We start from the raw sequence: 20,519 nt of genomic DNA, 5'->3' as shown, positions 1-20,519 counted from the left end.
TTCCCAAGTTCTAGTCAACCCTCAGTTATGGATGCTGGTGTCTTTGGGCCAGCTGACATTACAGGGAGTAGCAGCAGGGAGAAATGAAGGGACATTCCCTTACAAACTGCCTTAAGCTCTTGAGAAAAGTCAGGATGTCAAATATAACAAATAATCACCACTGCCACAACAACTAGCGTCCTTCAACATTGTCTGTGCTGGGTAGGACTAGTGGGAGTTTTATCGCATCATCTGGAGGGCCATACCTTCCCTATCCATGATGAAGGATACAGGGATAGCAATGCTGAAGGAAACTTCATTAGTTCTTTGGGTTTCAGGATTTACTTTTTAAATGAAGGAATAAGCAAAGACTCCATTATGAGCCAAGGAATGAGGAGAAGGAGGCCGTATTTAAATGAAAAATAAATATGTTGCGAGAATGTGCTCTTAATGTTAATAGTGTTTTACCCACACCCAATAAAGGAGAATGCATATCTTTCCAAAAGCACAAGCAGATTTGCACTTATTAATTTCAAAGATATGCATATCTTAGATTTAAATATCTGAAGGGCTGTCATATAGAAAAGGGAGCATAGTATGTCTGCACAGTATTGCCCTAGAGGGCAGTACCAGAACAAATGTGTTAACGGTAGAACAGGCTGCCAAATGAAGTGTGAGTTCTCCATCAGGCAGAGAAGGATGAAGTTGCTTTAGGGCAAGAGTTTTCAAATATGATCAGCCTGTGAAATCTTTTTTTTTTTTTAATCTTATAGCTTCTGATCAAGAAGCAATGCTTTAGAAAATTGGATGTGTTTGAATGAACTTTTTCTTCTTTTAGTTTCTCAGGAAGTCCTCCTCACAGAGCAGTTTGAAAAACCCTGAGTAAGGAGTTAGACCAGATGACCTTCACGTTCAACTCTATGATCCTTTGATTAATTTGTGTTCATAGATGGCCATTTAGAAAGTGTTAAATTTTCAGTACCAAAAAAATGCATCTTAATAAGAGTTTTTTTCCGGTGAGGCCAGTCTAGCAGGGCAACCTGGTCTACCCAAGTATGGGACGAAGCATACTGCTTCCGCTTTCGCCTTTCAATCCCAGTCGCTTTCATGACAAACTATTTTTGTGTTGAATTTATATTTTACTGACATAGTCTCCTTTTATTTCTTTGTCAGTAAAATATAAATTCAACATCTTAATAAGACCATGAACGCTTGGTTGTGTGCCCAGGTTGGTGCCCCAGGTGTGTCAAGGACCAAAGTGCTTATCTATATTAACATCCATGGTTACAGTACTACTTGGTTCCATATATATTTAATTTGTATTGTTTTAATTGTTTTTAATTTGTTTTGATGTACTATGACATACGCCTCCCAGAGTCACTTGTTGAGATACGCAGCTATAGAAATCAAATAAATCAATCTTACAATAGTTTGAAAGACTGTGATTAAAGACTTTGCTGCCAATTCTGTCCTAAAGCTAAAACTTGGTAGCCATAAACTTCAATGAATGTCCTTTCAAATAGCAAACTTTGCTCTGATAAACTTCAGATAAATTGCTGGCCTCTACTAACTAGAGACACACTAATGCTATTTTATTCTGGTGGATTTTTATTTAGGAAAGCTAAGGTCATTATTATTAAGTTACCCTTTAATACTCTTTCTTGCAGTGATGAAATCCAATTTTTTTTACTACCTGTTCTGTGGACGTGACTTGGTGGGCGTGGTGTGGCTTAGTGGGTGTGGCTTGGTGGGCATGGCAGGGGAAGGATACTGCAAGATCCCCATTCCCTCCCCACTCCTGGGGAAGGATATTGCAAAATCTCCATTACCACCCCACTCTGGGGCCAGCCAGAGGTGGTATTTGCCTTTTCTCCAGACTACTCAAAATTTTCACTACTGGTTCTCCAAACTGCTCAAAATTTCCACTACCGGTTCTCCAGAACCTGTCGGAACCTGCTGGATTTCACCCTGCTTTCTTGTGAATACATGAAGGGAAAAAAAATCAATACTGATATATAAGAAGCTTGATATAATTGTTCGCTGTTTCATAGAACTGTTTTCCTTTATGAGGGAGAGGCAGTGCTGTTTCTCTGGATGTTGATACCCTTAATCATTCTGATTCTTCTCTTAATACCTATAATAATGTAAAAATCCTTGTAATTTATAACATCTTAATGTGATTCCCAGTATTTGTACACTGAACAGCAACTATTTCTTCTTTTTCGATTGCTTCGTTGTCTCTTCCTTCTTTTCAACTCTAGTGGCTAACTTTCCTTCTCTCTCCTCCCCTGTGATCTTTCCACTGGTATTTGTGAATAGCATTTTGGCTATGAAATGAGATGACAAAGTCTGCTGCTTAGGGTGTGGACAAAAGGAATGGAAGGCAAGGTAGAGATCGTTAAAGGCTTGGCAGACAGAGAGGGAATCCAGCTGGGCTGGTTTAAAAAAAAATCTTCTCCCTTGGGCCATATCATGTACACACCACTGACTTGGAGTAAAAATGAGAATCATTATTGAGCATCTGACCTCACCCTGCTGTACTCCATTTACTTCCCTTCCCTGCTGCTGCAACTCTCTGACCTGCTTATTCAGTATTGATTTATTTGGCCTGCAACCAAGCAGTTAATTTTACTTTTCCACAGTTACTTACAAATCCATTGAGTTCTTCATGAATTAATGTATTGTTTTCATCAAAGCTGCTACTAGAGATGCATTGAGCATGCAATAACAAGTGCATGTTCAATGCATTTATGTGGACATTGTATCTTTATCCATAATTGGATCTGGTTGAAACTTTCTAACTGACAAAAAACCTGATCGCATCTTTCATCTTGAAAAACTCAAAGGAAATACCTTGTTAATCTATATAACAGCAAAAAGGCTCAGGTTCCACAAGAATTTTAAAGTCTTTGACAGACTGAGGCAATCCTAAAACACTGGCACTTAACTTCAGTTTGATTTTCTAAGTACTTCCAAAGATGAAGTGAGCAAAGAATCACACTGACAGAAAACAAAACACCCCAGCTCCACAAAGGCAAAAAACATCACATGTTATGGGATGTCACATGATGCGATCGACTTTGACACCAGTGCTCTAGGACAATACAATAAAAGAGCACATTCATAATCTAGAGTTGTTTTTGGAATCATACCTCTTGCTACAGGAGCTGTTGATAGCAGAGGCCTGGAAGTTGGACCAACTTCATCTGATATTCCAGTTGCAGCCTTTCCTAGAACAGAACAAACTCAGAATATTCACTCATATCCTTGTCACCTCTTGCTTAGATTGCTGTAATTTGTTCTACATGGGGATATGTTTGAAGACTATCCAGAAGCTGTATTTTGTGCAAAATGAAGCTACATGTGTGCTTACTGGTCAATCTCAACATAATACTATTACTATAGGGGCTGAATTAGTTACCAGATTATTTCGAAGTATATTCCAGTGGTGAAATCCGAACTGGTTTGTTACCGGTTTGCTGGCCGTGCATGCGCACTGTGCGGCAAACATGTGCTGTGTGCACATGCTCAGTGCGCACCAAAAACACACTACATGCACAGTGTGCACCAAAAGCATGCACTACATGTGCACGCGCATACACAGTATGCTTGGGAAGGTAAATAGAAGTGAAGGGGGAATCAGCTGTGGTGCGCGATGTAGCTTCGCTAGAAAGCAGGATTTCCTGCTGTTCTGTCCCCTCTCCGCTGTTCTACTACCTTCCCAAGCCTCCTTTTGGTGCATGCTGCGTGCGCGCACATGCGCAGTACGTGTCAAAAGGAGGCTTAAGAAGGTAAGTAGAACAGCGGGGGGTGGGGAAAACCAGCTGTGGCTTTCTAGCAAAGCTGAACTGCACAGCACAGCTGATCATCGGAAATACTTGTTCGCAGAAACCAGTAGCTTTTTAAAGAGACGGTTCAACCGAACCGGTAGCTAACTACCGGGTCCAGCTTTTTTTTTACTACTGATTCGCCCGAACTGGAGCAAACTGGTAGCATTTCACCCTGGTATATTCCATATGTGGTTTAGGTCCAGGGCATTTTGGAGATCACCAGTCCCAGGTAAATTCAGTTTATCCAATCCAGATACTTACTGAAGTTACCAACCCAACAGAAAGTACAATGGGATAAGATACAGAAGTGAGCATTCTCAGTGGGGACATTCTCATCCTCTGGAAGAGCCTACCCCACAAGGTAAGTGTGTCTCCTATTCTCCTGGCCATCTGGACACATGTCAGGATAATTTTCCTGGAAGATCTTTAGAGATTGAATGCCTTAAGCCAATCTTAGAATGTGAGAATCTAGTCACTCACTGGAATTGTTTAATGTGTTGTTACATATTGTTAGAATGCAGTCAGATTGAAGTGATGGGTATGTGAATGCATGAATATTCAAATTTCGTATTTATTATCTGTTTGCAATTCTTTCTTCAACATTCTAAACTAACATTAGCTAATAGATTGCAGGAGAAAAGGGGAGGATTGAAGTTAAAATTTGACTTTCTAGTAAAGTCATAAAAAGTCAGAACATGGATTCTGATCCAAAGGTTAATGATTCTCATAGCCACAGTGCTACATTAGTTTTCCAAAGCAACTTGCCCACTCTAGATCCTTTTTAATTAAGCCATATATCTAAACCCTAAATTATTTATTTAGTCTGTTTGTCTGTCTAGCATGCTATCTGATATTTCCATATAAGAAATCCTGGAGATGATATGTCTGTCTAGAATATTTTTTATGCCTCTGAAGGAAGAATGGGCATGAAGAACAGCTGTGCATTTGTGGTATCTTAGATTAGCATTTACTATGGAGACAGGTCTGTTGGCATACTCGGAGCTGAATACTACATTCCTTTTGCATATGGTGTGATGTGTATTGCCAGATTAGTGGTTGTGCCAAATGCAGAGCTCAGATTAAACTTGGCAATACTCATTTACTTTTGTGCTAATATGGTGAATCACAGTTTGAATGCATGGTGTGTGGTTGCGCAGTCAGATGATTCAGTGTTTGCCGTTTCCCTAGTAACATTAGGATGGTCAGGCTAAAAGGATAGGAGGTTTGGCTTTAAGCCTTACTTAAATTCTTTTTCCTGGTTTATTCTTTGGTCTCCCTAGTCTTCAAGCAGCTTCCAGAAACTGGAAACTTGGGTAGCTTGGCTTTACATTAATCCTATAAAGTTGACCCAACTCAAATCACTTTTCCCCCTCTATTTCTTGCTTTGAAGAAAAATTACTTTTAAAAGCAACAAAATATGAGTGAAGGACAAGTATAAAAGCACTACAGTAATGGTCTATTCTAAATTGGATTAAGTAGAAATACATACTGCTACATCTTGACTACTATTACTAGGAGGGGCCATGTAACTTGTTAACTATTTTTACCAGATACAATCTATAAAATAGATTAGATCCAGAAGTACAGTGCATGATGTAACTCAGGTCAATATACTGACCTCCACATTATTCTACCTTCTGAAATGGATAATTAATGAACAAACTCGCATATTTTAGCAAGGTAGACATCAGACGAAATAGAATGACAGTAACATATTGCTTCAATTATGAGAAACCTTTTTCTCAAGTTATTAGTAATTCTGTAGATTTTCGTACCAAGTGGATATAGGGATAAATTAAGCAAGGTGAATAATTTAAGCTTCTAATGTTTCCCTTTTCTGTGAGACGTGTCACAATCTCTGTGCTGTCTAAATTGCCACTCAGAATAGTAATATTCTAAAACAACTGGGAAAAGCTAAGATGCTTTCAGGCTAGTTTCATGAAGCGATAGGAGAAAAGATTGCTTGCAATTAGATTCCCTTATAAATCAAGTGCATACATTTCCAATATCAAAGAACCATTTTTGGATGCTGATTAAGTCTCTGTACTATTCTCCTCTCTTTCTCTTGCAGATTGACTTTCCCAGCTCATCGTTTGAAATTAAGTTTACCAGCCCATCGGCAGCAGAGTTCAGTCCCAAGTACAACTTCAACAGTCTTTTTGAGGGAGACCAGCGGAAACTAAAGGAGGTTATGCAGAAGGAATCACTTTATTGGTGAGAGGATGGAGTGTTCATCCTGCTCCATGTCCACCCAGGCTGTTGATGAAAGAAAGTTTGAAATGTTCATATTTTTGAGTAAGCCAGATGGCCTCAGGGGAGGAATGTTGGGGTGCAAAACTGCAACTCCAGCAGACGTCCTACTTCCTTACCCAGAACCACTCATTCTCTGCTCAGAAGGAAGTGACAAGCAAGTGCTATCCACCTTCCTCCGCAAGAAGTGACTTCAGCTGACCTTTGTTTTTGTCAGTAGAAAAACATGTCAGCCAAGTGACTTTTAATAAAATGCGTTATAATAGTTAGGAAAGGTGCTGTCAAACTCCTTCATTTTTTTTGCTACCATAGACTAATATGGCTTTCCTTCATTAATATGGCCAAACTCTTAAGCTCCTCGTTTTACGTCAAAAACCCCTCAAAAAACAGATCTTGGAACATAGCTCAGAAAATGTCATCAGGCAACTGAAGTTGTACATTTCTCCTTGAGTAATGTACCCATCTTGCTGCTGACATGTTTCCTTTTTCTGCATAGAATTGCTAAACAAGGCTAGCAAGATATTCAAATGGTCTGTATTTCACTTGTCAACTAGCCCCAGGCATTATGGGAACGGTGGGGCACAATGTTGTATGTTTTAGCTTTCCCAGCTTATAGACCTCCATACAGTGGGTGGGATTCAGCCAGTTCACACCACTTCGGGAGAACCGGTTGTTAACTTTCTGAGCAGTTTGGTGAACTGGTTGTTGGAAGAAATCATTAGGGCAGAGAACCGGTTGTTAAATTATTTGAATCCCACCACTGCCTCCATACATTTTGATCTACAAATATCACTGTCCTCAGCAAGCATAACCAACAAGGAAGTTTATCTGCAAACCAAGCCTGCAGAGTGGAATGGGTTCCATTCTCTCACTAGGAATGTTTCCTTTCCATAAAATAGCTATTCAAGAAATCATTTCTTACACCTGCCTACTTTGTTTTTACTGGAAGTGATTACCCCTTCTTAGTTTTATAGCATTTTTTCCCGATAGGTAGGAAGGATCAGGTGACATGAACTGCCCATGGGACTTACTGTTTTTACTTCACCCAAAAGCATGATGTGCATTAAATTGGATCAGGCAGCAAGGGAGTTAATCCCATTCATTTTTTTTTCATGGTCCATACTTTGGGAAAGAAATACCCATTAACAGGAAATCCAGACTTGAGCCATCAGTTGTCCCCTTTCATACATGGAAGGAGGAAGATTATGATATATGTATACAGTATGTTGAGGAAATGATTTACAGAGTAACATAAGGTAAAAAGAGAAGTTTCCTATCCTGAGAAACATCTACACTAAAAGCCCACAGTAAGAATTCAAAAGGAAATAATAAATATTACACAATATTACACAATAAATGTGTAAATAAATATAATGTAAATGTATGTATTCGGTAGAAAAATTGAACAAAAATAGATAATATGCATGTCAATACAGAAGGCTGTAAAAATAGCATATAATGTATTCGTCAGTGTTCCAGAAAAACCCCAACTCCACGTAAAGACACGGAAGCAAGCATTTTTCCAAAGGATGTGGTTCTTTCTGCGGGGGGGACTCCTGTCAGCTTTGGAAGCCATATTAGGCCAGATTTGCTTCAACAGGTAGCTGAGCCCAGCTGCTCGTGGCTGTACAGTCACTGGGTTAATCACTTTCACTATGGGGAAGGGACCTAAGTATTTCGATCCTAACATTTTACTCTTCAACCTCAAATGTAAGGATTTGGTGGAAGATACACGTGATTTCCCACACATGAGAAGGTGGCAGCATTGAAGCCATATTAGGCCAGAAGCTTTAATGCTGCTAGTATTGTTATATTTGCCATGTTTTTTACTCTGTTTTTGTCCTTGTTCTTTTTTTTCTGTTTTTAAAAGTAAAAAGCTTAACAAAAACTATTTTTTAAAAAAAGACTTCAAAAGGAGATAAAAGTTCAGCAGAATTAAATTAAAAACCTATATATGAACCTATGCCAGGGATGATGAACCTTTTGGGCTTGATGTGTCAAAACTTCAGAAAAATGCCTGCCTTGAATTTGCTCATGTGTCATACACTACACCATCCCAGACAAAAGAGATCTCTCTGGACCTCCTCTTCTCTGGACTCTCCTCTCCAGACTCTCTGGAAGTCACAAGAGAGGGCTCTGCTTTTGTAGAGTCTCAGAAAATCATGTGATTGGATGCCTCAGAAACTATGTGAGAGAAGGCCCTCTCACTTGTATTTCAGACTGTCTGGAGGTCTGGTGTGCCAACAAAAATATCATAGACTCACCATCACCGGCCTATGTTCTGGTTTCATCTTCCTTTAAATTAGAAATGGAATTGGAAAAAAATGATTTTCAATATGGTGCCTTCCAAATATTTTGTGATTGGAATTCTTGGAATTTCCAACCTTATTTTCAGTTATTTTGAGTTTTCAGGTCTTGAGCATGATGGCTGGGAATTCTGGGAATTGCAGGCCCAACATACTTGGAATTCCCTAGTTTGGGCTAATTTGTAATCATAGCCTTGAGTTATAGTCTGCACAAATTTCTAACTTTTGTTTTGTGCTTGTGGTGTGCTCTGTTGGCTTGGATGCTCTTCTTAAAATTTCATTATTCCCTTATTATTTTTATTATAATACACAGTATTCTTCTTCTGTGGAATTTGTGTTTTAAAATGGGGTGAACCTGCAACAAGGGAGCTTTGTAATTAAAGGCAACAAACCCTTCAAAGTTTAATAGCTCTGTGCCTCTTCATGTTAGACAGGCTGGTGCTGCAATTACATTTTTATTGCTTCCCCTACCACCACCATTACCATAAATCTGGTTGGGGGGGAACAAGACTTAGAACAGTGGAAATTCAGCAGACGGGGTATTGTTTGTCTGCACTATAAAAACTGAGTGAACAGAGGAGACTATTATAGAGATAAGGGGTAGACTGGAAGCAACTACAGTCCCTGTTTCTCTAAGCTGTTAACTGCAATGTATTTTGGAAATATAGTATTTACACTACGTGGCATGATCATATCCATTAATTTTTTTTACTATCTCCATAAATTTTTGCCACTACACTTGCAATGTCTCTCTATTTTAGGAGGAAGCAATTGTTCAGCAGTGTAAAGTAGACAAACAAGACCTTTCCTGATATTGCACAGGAGGCAATCACACATACTTTCCTGCCTGGTCTGGGTCATTGCTGGGGTGGGAGGTTCTCATGGGTGGGCAACAATTTCACTCTCCATCTTTGTTATGGTCCCAGTGAATTAATTTCCTGGACACAACTAAAGAACACTTGTGGGAACAGAGCTAGCATTATTATATGTGATTGCCCCTCCTATCTAGCTTTGCCAAGGCCTCTGCAAGCTGCTTCCCCTCTTTTTCAAGTAACAATGAAATTGGGTTGAAATAGATGGATCTGGATCCTAACCACAGCCTATTATAACCCCGAGCTCCCTCCAGAGTTTCCCTGCCTTAAAGCACAGAAAGCTTGATTCCCTCAGGACTGGAAAACAATCTCCACCCCAGGAAACAGTTTCCATGAGTTTCAGTTGGAATGTTTTGAGAGAGATGGCCTTTTCCTCAGTGCTGAATAGCCACTGGTCAGAGTGGCTGTTTAAGCTTCCACCCCTTCCCCAAAAGAGGACAGCGATTTCAATAAAATGTGCATATACTAGTTGATATGCAGTGATACAGAAGTAGAAGCCATTCCTTTAATTAAAAAATGCATAGAATACATTAGCCCACAAATGCTGCTTTCAGTAGGGTTTGATTTGGACCACATAAACAATATCTATGAGCATTTGCAGAGCATGTTTTCCTCTTCACTAAGTACAAACCATTGCCAGTCAGCTAAAATGGGGATGAACAGATCTTATAAGATACAACTTGCTGCAATTTTTGAGTAATCCTGACCTTCATACAGGAAATGTAACCTATGTTACTCCATTCAGAAGCATGTTAAACTGTCAGTATGAATTGTGGAAAGAAAAAGGCAGAGTTATATGCAAGACTAAAGATTGTTCACTATATGGAATGACCCATTACATGTAGTCCTCAATTTACAACCACAATTGGGAGTAAAATTTCCATGGTAAGTTGTAGTCATAAATTGAGTCAAACCGATTTTACAACAATTTTTATGGCAGTCAATAAGTGAATCACGTGGTGGTTAAGCAAATCCAGCTTCTTTAATGGGCATTTTTTTTTTGCCAGAGATCCTCAAAAAATGGTTGCAAATCATCATCAAGTGACTGCAGGATGCTGCAACCAGTTACAAATGCAAGTCAGTTGCCAACTGGCAATTTTGGGATTGGGATCACATGATACTCCTAGTTAGTGTAAGTACAGGTAGTAAGTCGCTTTTTTGAAGGACATCGCAGATTTGAATCTTCGTTAAACAAATGGGTTTTAAGTTGACGACTACCTGTACTTCTGCTAAGAAGCAGCTCCTTCCTGAACTTTGTACATGTCATAATTGATTGCAGATTTTTTTTTGATAGTCCTTTCAGTGTCCTTTTAATCCCATTAGATAGGAGATGGAGTTGCTTCAGGTTCTCTCATTAGCCATCTGATCCTGTCTTTTTTTCTTGGAAAGGAAATGATTTGGCTGCTAATTGAAATAGAATAGGATATTTTCACATGGATTTGCTGCTCTCTGGTGGTTACACACATGGCAAAATCTTTGTGATCTTGTGCGAACCAATCTCACGATATTTTTCTGCAAATAAAAATCAAATGGCACAGGCTGGTTTTATAATGGTTTTACATAGAGTATTTTAATACCATATAGTATTAAGATCACCTACAATGCATGCCACATTTTCTTAGTATGATACAGAGATTTTTTAAAAATAAGCTAATCCCTATCCATACATCCATAATCTAGTAAATATGATGAAAAAAGGAAGAGAATGGGGGTAGCAAAGCAAAAGCAAAAAGAATTTTTGAAGTTGGAAGGAGCGAGCAGCCTAATCTTGACAGGTGAGTCTGTGTGCTTTTAATCTAAAAGTAGACCAAAAATTCACTCTGTCCATCAGTCAATGTCTAATTGCATAATTGTGAAAAATTTTCCATAAATGTTATTACATGGAGATTCTTTGTATCTCTTGTGTCTTTCTCTCATCCCAGGCTAACTGAAGCAGACAAAAAGAGATTATGGGAGAAGCGTTATTACTGCCATTCTGAGCCAGGTTCGCTGCCTCTGTTGCTTGCTAGTGCCCCAAGCTGGGAGTGGGCCTGCTTGCCTGATATCTATGCCCTGTTGAAACAATGGACATACATGAATCATCAAGATGCTCTTGGACTCTTACATGCAGCGTAAGTAAGCAAGTATTGGAAATGTTCAAAGTGCACAGTGAACAAATAGGGTAATCCTGGTTCTGCATTGTGTTTTGATCTTCCACCCTTGATTTTCCATCCATCTCCTCAATGCTGGCAGTTGGATTAATTTGTTCTTCTATACTAGCTCCTTAGGCTCAATCCTGTCTTAATTCATTTACAGTAAAATGTGTCGAACTCACTAAATAGAAGATGAATAAATGTATGAGACTTGGTTATCCATCGGACTGTTTGTCTCTTGTCATTTCTGCCCATCATGTTTTCTGATGGAATTGGCATGCTCTAGATCCCATCAATTGAACAATGCCATCTGATAGGCACTCAGGAAGTTGTACTACAATCTGTGCAGTGTTTGCCCTCTCAAATGACACGTTCCCTCCATCATTGATATGGCTTGCACCTTGACCTTATTCAAACAAGCCCTTAAAAGCTAGTTTATCACCAGGATTAGAGTAGCCCCTTGCATACATGGTTGATTTGTGAGAATTTTGTATTTTTCTGTACAGCTGATTTTCATGTTCTTACAGATTACTATTTTTAAATTATGTACTATAGGCTACAGCAGAAGAATCCAAACTTCTTGGTTGTGAAAACACATTGTGGTAGTAATAACTGCTATACAGGGAGGGTCTTCATGAAATAGTTGCCATGGTGGCACAGACTGCAGTAAGAGATGGTATCATATAGGCAGTTCACTGGGTTACAGATATTGTTGAAAATGATTCTCAGTTTGGAGCTTGGGCATTGTGTCTAGTGAACATCTGTTGTAAACTCTCTTACTAATATGGCTGCAGGTTCCCAGATCAGGAAGTGAGAAGGACAGCTGTACAATGGATTGATTCCATAAGTGATGCTGAGCTATTAGATTATCTGCCCCAGTTGGTACAGGTGAGTCGATGTGCTTATTGAAAGAAGTGCCAAGGCCTTAGCTGGGAAATTATTGCTGTCAATTTGGGTACATGCCTACAAATGGCTTGTAACTCAATACAGGATTATGTCTAGCAAGGAAATCGCTATGCTAGAGTCTTTGTTTTAGGAACTGCTAAGGTAGCATTTCTCTAAATGATTAGGAATGTCATAGGTTCCAAAATTTTCAGGATTGTTGTTCCCTGAGAAATCAGTAGTAATGAGGTTATTTTGACCAAATAAGTCTGGCTAAAGAACAGACATTTTATAAGTAGATCATATCTTTCAGGTCATATTTTTATATTTTGCATTAAATTCAGAACACTTCTTGTTTGGGGCTTTTGCTTTCATAGTTAATAGTTTTCAGTTTTCTTTTTCCATGCTCTGGCACAGGGTGGGCAAGTTCACAAGTAGCCCCCATTTTTAAGTCCCAGATCCTCCCTAACAAAGTTCAGCAGTAAAATAGCAAATGTAGTTTCACGGGTTTATTTTTTTCTTTTTCTTTTGAGAATAATAACTAGAATAAGATAGGTGGGAGAGATAATTTGCCTGCAAGATATTGATTTCTACTCTGAACTCCTCCAAGATTCCCCAGAGATAGATTAAAAAAATGTTCAGTTCTCCCAGCTTGTAAAATCTTGAACCATTCCTTCTCAACCCCTGCAGTCAAAATAGATTTTAAAAATTAAAATAAAATAAAGCTTCTTTCCACAAAGAAGCTAAGTTATTATGTTATTTTCACAGCTATGATGCAGATTGGAGTTATTCCCTCTACACTTGTTAAAATGACAAAGACTATTATATGTATGTGTGTAAATAATTATTTATACATACTTTTTATTTTTTACTGTGCTGTAACACCTCTTGTTGTACAATCATAAAGGTGCTATCATGTTTTAAGTGTCCCCTCTTTTTAAGTGTAAAGAGTAAAGTAGTAATGGCATTCTATTAATGGATGTTTATGAGTATCTCCTTGGGGACTTTCCAAGCAGTTTATTGGGGAAAGCAATTTGTATTTTCTTGCATTGTGCACCACTGCCACATCTTTCTGTCTCCATGCTATTGTAGCTCATTGCAGGTTTTATAGCTTGTATCACTCTTCTTTTTTTTTTTTTTTTTTTTTTTTTTTTTTGCCAGAAAACCAATTTGTTTTCTTTTTCTAGGCTCTTAAGTATGAGTGCTACTTGGACAGTCCTTTGGTGCGGTTTCTTATGAAGCGAGCCATCTGTGATCTGAGGATCACTCACTATTTTTTCTGGTAATATTGGTGGGCATAATGAGGGTAGAATGAGATACATAAGAGGATAAGTGCTGATAGGGAAAAAGGAGACTCTAATTGCATTGTTGCTAGCAGACTACTTTTTTATCCCACTAATATCCATGCTTGGGATAAAACAGCTCTTTGGTTGAGATTTTTATCTATATAGATAATGCATAGGGATATTTCATATAATTCCTGTTCTGTGGAATTCCTGATGGTCTCTGAACTTGGTTGTTTGCTTCCAAACATTTCATTACCCAAATAGGTCACATCAGTATGAGTGAAAATATGGAGTGTGCTGTAGTTTGCCCTGATAATTTGGAGAGGGGTATAGTTTCTATACCCCTAAACTATGAAAACTAGCAGGGCAAACTACTTCATGCAAACAGGCAAAAAACAGCAACAAACCTCATGCAGACTTACAATAGTTCATTTAGTGACTGAAGTTACAAACACACGGAAAAAAGTGACTTATGACCATTTGTTTATGATCATTGCAGCATCTCCATGGTCACGTGATCAAAATTTAGACACTTGGCAACTGGCTCATGTTTATGACGGTTGCAGTGTCCCAGGTGACACTGCAGGTGATCATGTGATCACCTTTTGCGAACTTCTGACAAGCAAAAGTCAATGGGGAAACCAGATTCACTTAACCACTGTGTTACTAACTTAACAACTGCAGCGATTCATTTAACAGCCATGGTAACAAAGGTTGTAAAATGGAGTGAAATTCACTTAACAACTGTCTCATTTAGTAACAGAAATGTTGGGCTCAGTTGTGGTCATAAGTAGAGGACTACCTGTAGCATGTTCACTTAGTCTGCATAGGTGAAGAGAGGGAGAGCTTTTGCTTAGTCACTTCTACTAATGTAGATAATTTGAAGTACGGTTCCGTTCCACACAAACATTTCTATTTCCAGTGACAAAGTTTCTGTATTCCCAGGCTTCTGAAAGATTGTTTGAAGGATTCTCAGTTTAGCATTCGTTACCAATACCTGCTGGCAGCTCTGTTATGTTGTTGTGGAAAGGGTCTGCGAGAGGAGTTTGACCGTCAATGTTGGCTTGTTAACACCTTGGCTAAGCTGGCTCAACAAGTCCGTGAGGCTGCTCCATCATCGCGACAGGTATATGGCTTTATGGTGACTGGAGGAAAGAGCAGAGAGGAATAAGAATGATAGACTTAATGTGCAATGATGAAGTACTACTGATTTAACAAAAGGTAGAAATGATAATTTTTTTAAAAAAAATCATTATCTAAAGAATATATGTTTCCTCATAAATTATGTCTCCACTTATTCCACAGGGCAGTATGCAATAAGTGTGTCAGGGTTCCGATGGATGCCCTAATTAAATCATGAGCAGGCCAGGGATGCTTTGCGAGTTGACAGAATGATGTAAAAGTACTGGCTGATCAAGATTTATACCCTGCATAATGTTCCTTCCATGTTCTAAGATATATCTGAATGTTCTTACCTACATCTGTAGGTATCTAGTGCAGTATGCTTTGGTCTTGATTATCTGCAACATGGAAACAGGATCCTAATTTCTTTCCACTGTCTTAACTACATGCATTCCAAAAGATTGCAAGTGCTTTATAAGCTTACCTCCTGGAAGCAGAACTTGCATGATAGATCTAAGAATTAGTTTGCTAATACTTGAATGCAAATTTTAATTTGCTACTATTTTGGGATCCAGTGGGCCTTGTTATTCACAATGGCTCCATTTCAACTGAACAACTGTGGATAACAAGTCTATGAAAAGAAAAACACTTTCCACATGCACAAGAGTCAATTCACCATTTAGCCTTTGTATAAAAATATACAAAAACCCTCAAAGCTATGAATATATGAAACTGCTCATCAAGAGTAATAAGGTCTGGTCTGTATTTTCCAGCTGTAGATACAGGAAATTACAACTAATGGTTCCACAAATAATAAGGGCTACCTTTAAATGGTTTTAAGAAAAAAAATTCAGAGTTGTCCATACATCTAATTATTAGAAGTTTTCATGATGTTGTGGCTTGTTTTAGCAAAGTTTCACATCATGTTACTAATAATGCTCCCTAAAGCTAATGAGAAGAGCAGGCACTTTATGGAGAAACACTTTTTAGTGGTGAAAAATGACCTGCGTTGAAAAGGGAATGGAAAGGGACATGAAAAAACTGCGGTTAAGAGCTTACAGTTTTTGTTTTTGTTTTCCTTTAGGCCATCCTTCGTGAGGGACTAGAGGATGTCAGGCAGTTCTTCAATGTCAATGGTTCCTGTCGACTACCACTTAGTCCCAGCCTGTTGGTGAAAGGAATTGTGCCCAGAGTATGTTGTTGACTGGTTAAAATGTTTTTATTTATATACTGTTGAAATGGGATTAGTTCTTCCTTCAACACCTTAGGAGTCACTCACCAGAACTCCATGCGTTTCATGTGCCAAAACCATCCAAGCTCCGGAGTAGCATTTCTATAACCAGTCTTTATGCAACATCTTACCTCTTTAGTATGAAAATAATTGGCTTCCATCACTTAACCTACCCGTTATTTCTGGTGGCTTTGTTTTATTTGGGCAATAGTAATATCTATGTGGAATAACACAATACCTTTGATCTGATCCTAAATCTACACTGCATAGTAATTCTTCTCCCAATGCTTGGGATCATTGATCTCCCATATTGCTGGGGTGCTTGATTATAACACTTACCACCCACCTTTGATCTCCATTTGTCTTTGCTTGCAGGATTGTTCCTATTTCAATTCAAATGCTGTCCCTCTGAAGCTCTCTTTCCAGAATGTTGACCCACTTGGAGAAAATATCCGTGTTATTTTTAAGGTAAATGCTAGGCTGGAATTGTTTAGTTTTTAAGGAAGATCATGGTTAGATTAAAATCTTCCTTCTGATTGGAAGGCAGGGAAAATTTTATTTCTACTATAGTGTGCTTGAGGATTTGATTATGGTTGGGATGGAGACTGAGTATCAGGTACAATGGGAAGTTGTTCTTTAATTCCAATTACTATAATAAAAACTTGTCTAGACTTTGCTATTAAGCTAGATCCATATGGCATGGATCAGCAAGGTTGCTTAGCCCAAGGACTACACTGCCTACTGTGGATTTTGCAGGCTGCATTCCTGTAATGGTTGGAGTCAAAGCAGAGAGTGAGCAAGGTTAACTATACACATTGTTATATTCACAAATGCATCTGTGCAGTTATAATCAAGCATATATCCAGACTTTCTCTTGTCCATGTGATGCTCTTTTCAACCTTCTCCCCCCACAGTTTCAGAGCAACTCTTAGAGAAAATGATAGTGATACTGGGGTAAATTGGGGTTGACACCTTTTTAAAAATGAATAGGTGATTTTAGGTGACATTGCATGTTTTTAAAAAAGGAAACATGTCTAATAACTTTCTCCTAATATAAATTATTAAAAAGCCCTGGAAATAATCTGCCTTACATCATGCTTTTGTTCCCACAGTGTGGAGATGATCTTCGCCAAGATATGCTAACCCTGCAAATGATTCGCATAATGAACAAGATCTGGGTGCAAGAAGGTTTGAACATGCGCATGGTCATATTCCGTTGTTTTTCTACAGGCCGTGGTCGGGGTAAGCCTAGATCCAAGTATGAAACATTTTCAGTTTCCTTTACTTTCCTCACCTTTATTTATAGACTAATAAGATTCTTGGGGGACCATATGGAATAATGACTTCAAGATCAGAACAGATTTATTATCTCTTTGGGCAAACATTGAGAATACAGAAAGTGCCTTGCTAAATTAATCTGTGGGTAGATTATTAATTTCCCAAGATGCCTATTCTTCCTTCCTAAGGCATAGCTATAGTTTTTTGTTTTTTTTTTACTCAAAATCAATCTGTGCTTGCCACATATATAACAATGGGTTTATGTTTCCAGTTTTATTTCCTTATCTATTATTATTTTAACTCTTTTATTTGTTTCACATTTTTAAAATGTGTTTGGAATATTATGCTTAGTGTTTTGAATATTATAATTATTAGATTATAAGTATCAACAGTAATAATTTGCGCACGGTATCTGTTAATCAGCATGAAATATCCCTAAATATGGAAGGTTTATTTTCTTAGTTGTTTTATCCACTATATAAGGATTTATTTCAATAACGGTCTGATAAAAAATTATTTCAGAAAAATGATGCTGAGCATCTGCTTCAGTTTATGACAGATAAATTCTTTATCTGACACAATATCCTTCTATAGATATCTTCACAAGTGTGCCTACAATTTAGCAGCATAAGAGATTATTATGATTAAATAATTCAGCCTGGACCTTGAATCTGAATCAACAGCTGCTTTCTTAGCAAAAAGAGAAGTTGTTGTTTTCTGAGTTTCTAAATTGTGGCTCTGTTGATACACAAGAAGGATCTTGATAACCTCCAGTCTACATGCTGCCTTTGGTGGCCTCCTTTGGAGCCCAGCAGAAGCTGACTAGGTGATTATGGTCAGTCACTGTTCCTCAGACCATCTTACTGTTGTGGGGACAGTTAGGAGAAGCTGTATATATTGCATTGAATTCTTGAAGGAAATCTGGGATAGAAATAAAATACGACTGCTTGCCTACATGCTCCTTGGTGGACAAGCAGTTATCTGAAAGCAATTATTTGTTCCAATATAGCATAGCTATGAGGGAAAGTTTTGTGGCTTCCCTTTTCCTTCCAGCAGTCTGTTGGTTTCCTGATGCTAATGACATTGAGAAACTAACAGATTTGGACAGAACAGCTGAGAGAGAGGAGAAGTGGGTTGCCCTCCTTCCAGCAATTGTTTAAATTACAATTTCCTGCCATCCGGGTGATCTTGGACGTTCCCTTCCTCTGAATTATCTACTAAAGACTGCCTAGAACAGGGGTCTCCAACCTTGGCAACTTTAAGCCTGGAGGACTTCAACTCCCAGAATTCCTCAGCCAGCTTTGCTGAGGAAAGCTGGCTGAGGGATTCTGGCAGTTGAAGTCCTCCAGGCTTAAAGTTGCCAAGATTGGAGACCCCTGGCCTAGAAGATGTGCTTTATACAGTATGTGAGGATTCTACAGGAGGATTTTACATATGGCCTTTAGATGGTTGTGCATTCCTTCCATTTAATAAAAATATCAACCTAGATACTGTTGGGCTGTACAGCCCAGATGTCTGAATGGCAATAAGAATATATTTCCTCTCCTATAACCTGCCTCATTTCCTTCCATCACACATTACAGGGATGGTAGAAATGATCCCCAATGCAGAAACTTTGCGAAAAATTCAAGTGCAGCATGGTGTGACAGGTTCCTTCAAAGATCGTCCCCTTGCAGACTGGCTACAGAAGCACAACCCCAAGGAGGATGAATATGAAAAGGTAAAGAAAAGGAACAAGAAAAAAAAAAACACCCCCCAAAAAGTCCTTTGCCTGAGAGTCAAAACCACAGAATTACATGCAGGAATTGTGTCAATATGTTCTCTCTACATTTTGTAATTGTAGTAATTACAAAATGCAAAATAGAGACACAGTAATTTAGATTTGTTTATGTGTTTTCAGATCCATTTTTTTTGTTTCTTTAGTACAGTATTGGATCAAGAAGAAGCTAGTTTTATTTTATTTGGCATTATAATGGTATTTTAAGTCTCTGAAAATGAGAAGCAATATTAAGAATCATTTTTCTCCTTTACAAATTGTATTTTAAAATGTCTGGATGCAGTTCTTAACCACGCACACATGATTTTGGCAAATGTATTCATTATGTTAAGTTTACTTGCATAAAGATTTGTAAATCTGAATATTTTTTGTTTGTTTTTGTTTGCTTCACACATGCATACCCTGTAATCCCCTTTCCACATTTTACAAATCTTTCAAAACTTTCTCTACCCATTGCCTTACCTACCTTTCCCACTGATTATTTTCATAGCTATTCTAAATACATCTTCATCTTTTAGGCAGTGGAGAATTTCATTTACTCCTGTGCTGGCTGCTGTGTAGCCACTTATGTTTTGGGAATCTGTGACCGGCACAATGACAACATCATGCTCAAAACAACCGGGCACATGTTCCATATTGACTTTGGAAGATTTCTGGGTCATGCCCAGATGTTTGGCAACATCAAAAGGTGAGGGAATCTTCTGAAATGGCTCCTCAAAGTCTCTGCATGGCTGCTTTGAAATTCTCATAGGATTTTCTGAGAATGCATATGCATTCCCACAAGTCATCATGCCTGGATCAGCTGTCAAAGGCATTTTATGGCTGGCTATTTGTTTTGTTTTGTTTTGTTTTTTATTATTTTATTGTATATACCTGCCATCTTACATAATAACTCTGAGTGGCTTACAACAGGTTGTTCTAAAGATGATGATGATGATGATGATGATGATGATGATGATGGGTGGTCACAGAGTCAATCAGAGGTTTAGACTGGGCTTTTATTATTTATTTATACAGTACTACTCAAACTCCCATGTTGATTGTTTGTAATCTTCAGTTGACAAAACAGTATATCATGGGATAACAATTTTTGAATGAACCTACCTCAAATGAGTTAATGTCCACTTCAGCTTCATTGAGAAACTGACAAAGGATAAGAAACGAAAGTGGGCACAATTGGTTTTTCACATAAAAAATGCTTTGCAACTGGATGGATTCCATAGGATGATAGAAGGCAGTCTAAGAATACTATGGTGTTAACATGGAAATCACCATAGTTACACTTCAGGAAAAATACTGTTTGATATAGAAATGCAGCACTTGGCATTTAAATCAGTCAAGAGCTTCTTTTTAAACATTTCCTGTAAAGTAGGATTCATTTGTAATGCAATACCTAAAATATTTCACTTGGATGGAAGACAACAGTACTTGGCACTTAGCTGTCTCTCCATTATTTGGCAACAAAAATAAGGCTTAATATGAAAATAGTTTACACAAAATAAAACTGATATAAGCCCAGTATAAAATTATGCTAATGTTATCCATTAATGTTATCCATAGAAATTAAAACTAAA

At 38.2% G+C, this 20,519-nt stretch overlaps 1 protein-coding gene across 1 annotated transcript in view; it reads left to right on the top strand.

Moving 5' to 3' along the window:
* PIK3C2B (phosphatidylinositol-4-phosphate 3-kinase catalytic subunit type 2 beta) overlaps positions 1–20,519 on the top strand; it is an 83,108-nt gene that overhangs the window by 49,389 nt on the left and 13,200 nt on the right. The window contains exons 14-23 of the mRNA XM_070939766.1: positions 5,881–6,023; positions 11,160–11,348; positions 12,164–12,257; positions 13,439–13,533; positions 14,483–14,663; positions 15,744–15,851; positions 16,266–16,358; positions 17,003–17,132; positions 18,752–18,888; positions 19,464–19,633. Of these exons, the coding sequence (XP_070795867.1) occupies positions 5,881–6,023; positions 11,160–11,348; positions 12,164–12,257; positions 13,439–13,533; positions 14,483–14,663; positions 15,744–15,851; positions 16,266–16,358; positions 17,003–17,132; positions 18,752–18,888; positions 19,464–19,633 (1,340 nt within the window). The remainder of the gene's footprint in view (positions 1–5,880; positions 6,024–11,159; positions 11,349–12,163; positions 12,258–13,438; positions 13,534–14,482; positions 14,664–15,743; positions 15,852–16,265; positions 16,359–17,002; positions 17,133–18,751; positions 18,889–19,463; positions 19,634–20,519) is intronic.

Source organism: Pituophis catenifer, unplaced genomic scaffold (assembly GCF_029215685.1).
Source record: "Pituophis catenifer annectens isolate HBS135680 unplaced genomic scaffold, rPitCat1.0.hap2 SCAF_3, whole genome shotgun sequence".
NCBI classification, from domain to species: Eukaryota; Metazoa; Chordata; class Lepidosauria; order Squamata; family Colubridae; genus Pituophis; species Pituophis catenifer.
Note: the sequence above shows the minus strand (reverse complement) of the source record. Positions and strands in the feature narration are given on the sequence as shown.